This window comes from Pseudoliparis swirei, chromosome 18 (genome assembly GCF_029220125.1).
Source record: "Pseudoliparis swirei isolate HS2019 ecotype Mariana Trench chromosome 18, NWPU_hadal_v1, whole genome shotgun sequence".
Lineage (NCBI taxonomy): Eukaryota > Metazoa > Chordata > Actinopteri > Perciformes > Liparidae > Pseudoliparis > Pseudoliparis swirei.
This window is the reverse complement of record NC_079405.1, coordinates 22,888,904-22,898,535: the sequence shown is the minus strand read 5'-3', so window position 1 is coordinate 22,898,535 and position 9,632 is coordinate 22,888,904. Positions and strand designations below refer to the sequence as shown.

The 9,632-nt window shown below is 43.6% G+C and overlaps 1 protein-coding gene across 2 annotated transcripts in view; it reads right to left on the bottom strand.

Moving 5' to 3' along the window:
* Positions 1-690: 690 nt before the first annotated feature.
* The window catches only part of klhdc8a (kelch domain containing 8A), a 28,422-nt gene continuing 19,480 nt past the window's right edge, over positions 691-9,632 (bottom strand). For both annotated transcript variants that reach the window (XM_056437584.1, XM_056437585.1), the window contains 3 exons: positions 3,088-3,189; positions 2,827-2,975; positions 691-1,649 (listed from right to left, as the gene is read on the bottom strand). In XM_056437584.1, the coding sequence (XP_056293559.1) occupies positions 1,596-1,649; positions 2,827-2,975; positions 3,088-3,189 (305 nt within the window). In that variant the 3' untranslated portion in view covers positions 691-1,595. The remainder of the gene's footprint in view (positions 1,650-2,826; positions 2,976-3,087; positions 3,190-9,632) is intronic.

Sequence of the window (9,632 nt, the reverse complement as noted above, 5' to 3'; positions counted from 1 at the left end):
GATTTGTGGCTTTAGTGTCCAAATTTGTGTTTCTGCTCAAATTTACACTGTTATTAAAATAGCCCGCTCAATTATCAATCAACTGCTCCCAGAATGCACCTGTGAAAACACCAGCCACTAATCGTATCAGTCAGAAATCCGAAATGGAACACCACAAATCGGATTCAGGTTTGCTCTTATACGGTTGTGAGTATTTTAATATAAAGAATAAACCCGCTGCATGTGTTTTCGTCGTCTATATTTAGAACTAGCTACAAACGGATATGATGAGTGTTTTACACTTGGCTGTGGAAACAGATTCATTTGCTGTTTGTGTGTGTGGTTGTGATGCAAAAATAAAATGTTCATACAGCGTTTAAAGAAGTGTTTGCTTTTACAAGAGGTGCAAGCTGTTTTGTATTTTGTGTACATGTTTTTGTGCGTCGCACAATCTTCAGTAAGCTTTATTTTTTTATGTTAATATTCCTTGTTGTAATGTAAGCCTGAAATGTAGTTTATGAAATCTCAGATATGGCTTGAAAAAATAAAAGACCCACGGTAATTATCAGAGTGAGACAATTTACCTGCACGTGTAATAATATAATTGTATACTACTTTAGTCTGGATAAGTGTACGGAGTCAGCGAAGGCCTCGGCAGCTCAGCGGTGTGTGAGGGAACACCGCCATCTAGTGGAAAACAAGTGCAACACAAACCACAGATCTCATTTATTCCACCAAATAAAAACTACCGGTGTCCTCATGATTACGGACGGAACGGAAATGGTTCATGCTGAAGGACGAAACACAAGTCTCAACCAAATGCAAATATTTCACACATCTCATATATCAACGGGAAACCAGTGGGTAGATTATCTGTGCTGTCACGTCACAACCTGAGTACCTGAAGGTAATTACAGCGTTGCACAGAGGAAACACCGAAGAAACGAGACAGTATTGTTGCGGGAATCACACGTGTGCAGTCGGTCGGCGTCCTTTGCCCTACAACAGTGGTCTTCAGCAAACGACATATTGCCGTTAAATACGGTCTCTTTTCAATCACAGTCGTCACACCCACCGTGGTGCGCTGTAACGGCACAGGAGAATGGTCCCCAGTGCAATCACCACAATACACCAGAAAGGATGTGAATTGCTTTAGTGCAAACGTTGTTACAGTGCAGCTCAGACAAACGTTTCCCCGCTTGCTGCTGAGGTTTTTTTTTTGCGAGATGATGAATATTGCGGTCACGTCGTCAAAGTGAATCAAAACACTAAAATGCACATGTGCCATAAAACAGCTCATCCCGTTGCAACGGACCACGCGGCAGTGTCGCGTACTCAAACACACGTCGTCGGCAGAAAGAAAGAGCCCAGCTCCTCCGGTGTGCATGTGTGTGTGTGTGTGTGCTCACGTGTGGGGCTCAGTGTGCATGCAGCCCCAGCAGGGGGCGGTGCCGCCCGTTACCGTGCCTCTCCAAAGGCGGGGACTTTCACTCTGACGCCATCTCTGCTCTTTTTTTCGTTCATGCCTATAAGATGTACAATGCACTGCAGTCTGATTGGGGAGTGTTGTACAGAGCAGTGGAATCGCCAAATCTGCTGCGTTCAATCCCGGCCGGCTACAGATACTCTTCCTCTTTCACATACAGGATCTCGTGGGCCGAGCTGGGAACCTGAGAGAGAGAGAGAGAAGTATTTCACTTCATGATACTTAAAAGAACTAAATAATTTAGGATGCTTCAACACCTGCAGTTGGGTTCATTTGATCAATTGATGCATTTTATTTCTGGTCCGGTTCCCGGTCACTTTTTGACGAGGAGTGAACACGAAGTCGTACTGACTGACCGGTTACTCGTAGATCGGACAGTTTCAGCGATTGTCACCCGACATTACCGTGACCCGCGCGGAGAAACCAAAGTCTTGATGCAGCACTTTAATGCTTCTGACGTTTGGTGTTCCTCGACTGAGACGCGTTACCGCGGGAACGCTGTCTGGACAGAGTGCACAGGGTTGAACGCAAGCGCAGCAGTTTTACACGGTTTTGACCCGTTTTATCGGGAAAATAACGTGCTCATAGACGTTGCCCCCCCTCCCCTTATAGATCAATAAGGTCGCTCGCTGAAGAGATTTCATGAAATCATGCTGAAATACCACGTCTGCTGTTATTCTTTACACCACAAATGGACACACTGGCCTGAGCACCCTCATGCCCGGTTTGTTTCTTCCCTTTTTAGTGCAGCTTCACCGCCTTTTATTTTTGATTATTTATGCAAATGCTTTGACAGACTTTCATGTCGAACATTTGCAACAATAACTAGAACGGGCACTCGGTAGAGCGCATACCTTCGCATATCACAAGATTGGAAGATTATAAACATTTTGGCATTAGTTGCATGCCAATTGGATAAAAATTGACCGCGCTATGGTAGAAAGAAGATTTTGACCTTTTCATGACCTTGACCTTTGACCCGATCGATCCCAAAATCGAATCAAATGGTCCCCGGATAATAACCAATCATCCCACCAAATGTCATGCGATTCAAGAAGATTTTGACCTTTTCATGACCTTGACCTTTGACCCGATCGATCCCAAAATCGAATCAAATGGTCCCCGGATAATAACCAATCATCCCACCAAATTTCATGCGATTCGGTTTAATATTTTTTTAGTTATGCGAGTAACACGCATTCAAATAAATAAATAAATAAATAAATAAATAAATAAATACACAGCGATCAAAACATAACCGTCCGCATTTTCAATGCGAAGGTAATCAACATCTCACCCCCGTGTGCACGGTGGTTCGGAGTTACCGTAATCGAGCGCCGTTTGCGGTTCAATGGAGCTACCTGGTTGACGCCTCCCACCACCAGGAGGCGGTCTCTGATGACGATGGAGGACGTGGAGCATCGGGGGAAGTTCATGGGGGCCAACCTCTCCCACTTCTTCCTCTGAGGGTGGAAGGCCTCCACTGTGTCCAGCGCGGAGGGCTCGTGACCTGGAAGGAGGTATTTCTTGTCTAGTTATTTGATATAGAATAATACAGCCTTATATATGTTGAACAAAGAATGCTGCCTGCGATGTCAGTCATGTGATCGTTCTGTCGTTACCCAGTCCGCCCACGACGACCATCCGGCCGCGCAGGTAAGCGGCGGCAAAGTCCGCCCTCTTTGTTTTCATCGGCACCGTCTCCTCCGACTTCAACCAGGCGCCTGCAGAGGACGACGCGACAGCTGACAACGTGCGGCGGATGTTTGCGCGCGTGAGCTCGCGTTGTGCGCCCGGCTAACGGAGCGGCTGCGGGGTCGCGAGGTCAGTGGCACCGTGGTCTCTGTTCTGGCTGGACAGGATGCCGCTGAGCTTTTGTTTTCTGACCGCGACCCGCGCTAACGGGTCACCCGTGAGCCAGCTGCAGCCATGTGCAGTACACACACACACACACTCTCACACTCTCTCTCTCTCACATGCACACAAGGGCAAACAAAGGTTAGAACTAACACATACCACAAATATACGGAGAGGGGACAGGAGGGTTGGCGTTGGGGTCACAGTGTTACACCAGCCATCTACAAGCTACAGTTCATCCATCCGACACCAGGTCTACCGGGCGGAGACGGCTGTGAGCGGACCGCCGTGTTTGTTGTGAAGAGCAGCGCATCATACATTCAAGAGGCCAGATTGGTCGGTGGCTCTACGCCTCGCAGCTTTGTTTTTTTTACACGGATCAAGTTCCATACATCGCATACGACTGACTTTTCAAAAATAAAAGAGTGTGTGTGCACAGGGGAAATAACTCGGCCAGGGTTAGTGAAACTAAAGTGCTCGGCTAGGTCTCGGTAAAAGATTGTGGTTTGGGTTCAAATAAGTCATTAAGTGGCTACGCTATATTACGTTCATTAAAGTAACGAATAATATATGAAAGCAACTAAAACTAGAACGGGCACTCGGTAGAGCGCATACCTTCGCATATCACAAGATTGGGCATTGAATTATGAACATTTTGGCATTAGTTGCATGCCAATTGGATTGAAATTGACCGCGCTATGGTAAAAAGAAGATGTTGACCTTTGCATGACCTTGACCATGACCTTTGACCCGATCGGTCCCAAAATCTAATCAAATGGTCTCCGGATAATAACCAATCATCCCACCAAATTTCATGCGATTCGGTGTAATACTTTTTTACTTAAGCGAATAACACGCATACAAATAAATAAATAAATACACGGCGATCAAAACATAACCTTCCGCATTTTCAATGCGAAGGTAATGAGCCCACTTAAAGACGCAACTCGAGTGTCGTACGACAGTGTCACATTTAGTTCGGTCGAAAGACAAAATAAAAAAAGACTCTAAAAGCACTTCAGGCGTCAGACTGCTTGTTTTTTCGCTCCAGTATGTGACAGAGACGTAGAGAACGCTGTGCGATGGCGAGGGTGGCTTTGTTTGTGGCTGCGGGGTTTTGTGGTCCGAGCCGTGCGCTTTGCTTTGAGTGAAGGGTGGATTGCAGGACTTCGCCGAGTGGTCGCGTTTCACCACAGCTCGGAGAAGCATTTGCAGTCTCACTTATAGAACGAACACTCAGTCGTGGCTGCTCGTACAGTGAGGCATACGTGATCCATCAACAGCTTCCCTAAACGCTGCTGCCAATACCCGCGTGCACGCAGGTGCAGTGACGAGCAGGTGATTTCTTCTTATCCACCACCGAAAAAAAGCTATTGGCACCTTCAATCTCAAAGTTTTTGAAACAGCATTAAATATAAATAAATACAAATCAGTCAAGCCGCAGGGAAGACATTGCGATTTAATCTCCCCAATTACCCGAAACGTAAGACTGACAATAAAAACAGTTCTCTGAAGACATTATGGAGCAGTCGTGACATTCTCCTTCACTCGAACGCTGAAGCACAACGAACGCTGAAGCACTCCACGCGATCAAAAGGAAATGAAGACGGAGACTTTCTATTTTCCCAGCAGATGCTGCAGAAGTTTTCTTTTTCACTTTTCGGTTTTGTTGCTTCTAAGTCTTGTCTTTCTGAAGGAAACCACGACTGGAGAGAATCGTGACGGGGGAAGAAAGATAACTTCATTAGGAAGCGAGGGAGGGAGCGAGGGAGGGAAGGAGGGGGAATGAGAAAATAAGAAAGAGAAAATGTTTCTTCTTCTTCTGGATATATTTCCTTCTCTTATCTTTTCTCAAAATAATTAATTTTCCAATTTTCTTTCTTCTATCTGCACTCTCTTCTTCTCTCTCTCGCTCTCTCTCATTGCCTTCATATTCACTTCCTCTCTTTCCTTTTTGACTTGTTATTTCTCCCTCTCTTTCTCATTTACTCGCGATCCTTCTCTTAAACAAGAGGCAGAGACGACAAGGTGGAGGGAAACAAATAGATGTGGGAGAATAATAGGAAGATAAGTAGCCAGATGGTGAACCTTCTGCATGGTGCAGCAGTGTGTAATGAAGAGCTGTGAATGGAATAAAGATCACGGCTGGCTGTCCACTCTGCTCTCTTCTCTCCCCAGAGCAAAACCCTCCTGGCAGATATTTATGTGGTGCTGGAATGTTCTGAGATGTTCAATAAAGTTCCAGCAATTACTTTGTGGTCAAAAATGAGGCCGTACTGGTATAAATGTGTGTGCTGTTCTCAAAAACTCTATTTGGGCCAACGTAGAAACATTAGTATGTAGTTCTGTACTAACGTGTTTTGTACTAACTAGGGATGGTACGTAACGATGTTTGTACTAACAATGGTAGTATGTATCTTTGATAGTACGTAACTAACATTGGTACGTCACTAACGTTAGTACGTAACTATGTTAATTCTGGACTCACATTAGTACCGAACTAACGTTAATACATAACTAACATTAATACATAACTAACGTTAATACATAACTAACGTTAATATATAACTAGCGTTAATACGTAACTATGTTAATGCTGTTCTAACATTCGTACCTAACTAACATTAATTCATAACTAACGTTACTACATAACTAACGTTAATACGTAACTTTATTAGTATGTAACTAACATTGGTACGTCACTAACATTAGTACATAACTATGTTAATACTGGACTCACATTAATACATAACTAACGTTAATACGTAACTAACGTTAATACGTAACTATGTTAATGCTGGACTAACATTAGTACCTAACTAACATTAATACATAACTAACGTTACTACATAACTAACGTTAATACCTAACCAACGTGAATACATAACCAACGTTAATACATAACTAACGTTAATATATAACCATTATAGTATGTGACTAACGTTAGTATATAATAACATTAGTATGGTGTGAGGAAATGTGTCATTGCGTATCAAAACCTGTAATGAACCGAAAGTTGCCACTGAATACTTTGTTCATGAAAAGAATAAAGGGTGGTGCGTTAAAGATATTATATTTTTATCCTCAAAGTAAGCAAGTAAGGTGTCAAAAGTATGGTTTTGGGACTAGAGTAGAAACATTTTACCCTGGTCAAGAATTGTAATTTAGCTTTTAAAACTGATGATTTACTAAATTAAAATTTAAATGATTCTAAAAAATGTGAATTAAAATGTTCCAGGTCTGCATTGTTTCTAAATCATGTCAGATAAGAAATATTGCCTATAGTATATTTTACAGTATTTTACGGTAGTACGTAACTATGTTATTACTGGACTAACGTTAGTACGTAATTACCGTTAGTATGTAACTAATAGTTATGTTTTTAAACATTCATCAAATCAATGAAAAATAAAATCTGAATCTACAAAAAGGACGCAAGCTGCAACACGAGTAATGCTTCTTTTTAAACAGTGCTGACAGTTTCAGACTGTATTTTCCTCCAGAAAATAAACTTGTGTCAACACATCACACGACCGACTTACGGTTCAGTCCTCTGAGACAGAGATGCGACCGCGAGCTTCATTCCTGTTTGCTTTGCGCCAAGATTTTCTTTGTCGGGAAAACACCAGCATGCATTATTCTACCCTGGAGGAAGACGGCAGTGGAGAATAAAGGGACGGAGGGAAAGCGAGCGAGAGAAAAGACAGAGAGGGAGAATAAAGACGGAGAGGGAGAGGGACAATAGAACGAGGGAGATGAGGCGATTCTCTCAAGGCTGCGGCTTTGTACTCTGTGTGGTAGTCATTTCGTCCACAGCTCTCCGCTGTAATTGTCCGTCGTGATTAAACTCCAAAAGCGTGGTGATTGCTTCTCTGTCTTTGATGGATTCTGTCTGCCTTGTCTATTGTGGAATCTCAAGACGCTGCGGACCGCTGAGATGATCCTTTTGGACAGAATCTCACCATTATGTTGTGGCCTTTTCCAATAATTGCACATGGGCCCACATCGTCATCGCCAAAACAAGAGCACATTTGCTTCATTTGGGCTCGATTCCGTCTGCTCTGAAGTCTTTTGGGTACTTTTTAAGCAGGACATGAATCAAACATAGACAACGTGGGAATATATTTGTTACTAGTTAGCCTCAGGAGGACGGCAGCGTTTGAGGTTCTTTGTCACTGTTGGCTGAGTTCCACGTGCCTCAGAGAAGCTTCTGATGTTTCTGCATTATTTACCGGATGCAGTAAAAGCAGTACAAATGAATATTTCCAATATTATTGGGAAAAGAAAAAAAGAAACTTTAAAAGTTGGGTTACCCAAAAATGTATTCCCCTTTTCAACCTGACAGCTCCAGGATCGAAGGAGCTAGCAGAAATAAAGCATTTTGGCTTCTCACAGCATCTGAAAAACAATAACGAGCTTATTTTTATGCAACTTTCACAGACTATGACTGTCAACTTTCAGAGTATCCTAGAATCAAATAGAAAAAATATGTTTTGCTCCACTTCTTGTTTTCTCGAGTCCAAATCACGACTGAGCTCTCTTTCCTTCCCTCGACTCACATATGTTTCCTTGCTTTTTCTTCCTTTTAGAAAAAAAAAATGTCAAGAAATGTCTCTCCCTATTGATAGAACTGCAGCTTTGGGCGATATAATATCCCCCCCCCCCCCCCCCACGCACACACACACACACTGTCAGCCCAGTACCCTCCCAAGTAAAGTTGCGAAAGCCTATCTATGTTAAGTTCCTCCTCTGGTGGTCACTGACATTCTGCCGTCGTTGAATCAATCGAGGAAAAAAAATCTACAACGGTCCCTCATGTCGATAAATGTAAAAGACCGTCTACGGTACAGACAATACTTATTTATACCTCAATGGCGTGTTGACGGAGAAGCTACACCGGTCGATGTGAACTCCATTCCATGTGAATAAAGTGAGGCAAAAAAAAAATATGGAAGGGAGTTTGGTGTAAACACGGCATGTTTCTACTCCAGCGAGGCGCCGCGGCGTGAGCCGCCACAGATGCCGCGCGAGCAACAAGCACAAAGGCCTTTGTGCTCGATGCGCGGTTGGTATCGGGGTACTCTGACATGCCGGAGAATGTACAAACAAAGAACGAAGAAGCCAAAAACAACCTTTGCAACGCAGGGGAGGAACTGTAATCTACTGCAAACTCATATCTCATATTTATGGCTTACTTTATTGCCTTTGTACAAGCCCTGTAAGGAGGGAAGTCGAGTATTGAACGCATTGCACGGGAACAAATGTTGAGTATTTAATTTGGCTGCAAAATATTTACTCCATTAAAAACAAATTGGCATTCTTTATTAAATCCTGCGACATGTTAATAGCGCTTTTATGGTTGGAATATTTCCGAATAGCACTGATCGCAGATATGTTGGATACGTTAGAAGTGAATTTCATTTGTTACATTGAAACCATTGTATCGCGGTGGAGGCAAACGGATACCGAAAAATGTCGGCAAAAAGATCCACAACTGTCTGAATGGTTTTATTTGTGTATGCATCTAGAAATATATAGAATATTTCCTTTCATACTTCGAATGAACATACCCATGACTTATTTCTAAAGCCATGTTTCCCCCGTTCTTTGGGTGATTTCTCACAGGTCCTTTCTTCGTGTTTTCCATCGTACTTGTTGCAGCTTGCCCACAATGGTGAATCATCACCCGACAGCCTTGTGTGTCTTAATACGGGCGATATGGAATGGAACAGTGATAGAATATCATTGTGTGACAGCAGATTGCATGGCTGTGTGTGTGTGTGTGTGTGTGTGTGTATAGATATTGCTGCAGATGGATAATAAAGCAATCTGTTTCTGGATTTTGTAATTCAAAGCGCCCCTCGTCCCTCCAGCCCTCCCACTGCAGCTCATCTCCCATCTCATCTCCACCTAAATTAGATTGGAGAAACGGGGTACGGCAGTCCCGTATGTGTGTGTGTGTGTGTGTGTGTGCGGATACGCATAAGTTTGAACACGCGGCGGCCTGCGTTTGTGTTTTTCTCTCGCTCTTTCTCCCTCTCTCCATCGCACACGAGGCAAACTGTCCCTCCACATTATCATACGTTAACATTATCCCTCCCACGTTCCGCTTTATTTGACTTCCTTACGACCGACCCCGATGCGTGACCGCAAATCCAGCTGTCGAAAATGACTTATCGATTCGGGCTCTCCCGGTCCCTCCTCCTCCCCGGCGTCTCCATAATTTGTTCACCTGTAACTCTGGGGGGGTCGTGACACCGCGTGGGACATTTCTCCTGGCGCAGAGGTTGTTGTTAATGGCTGTTTTGTC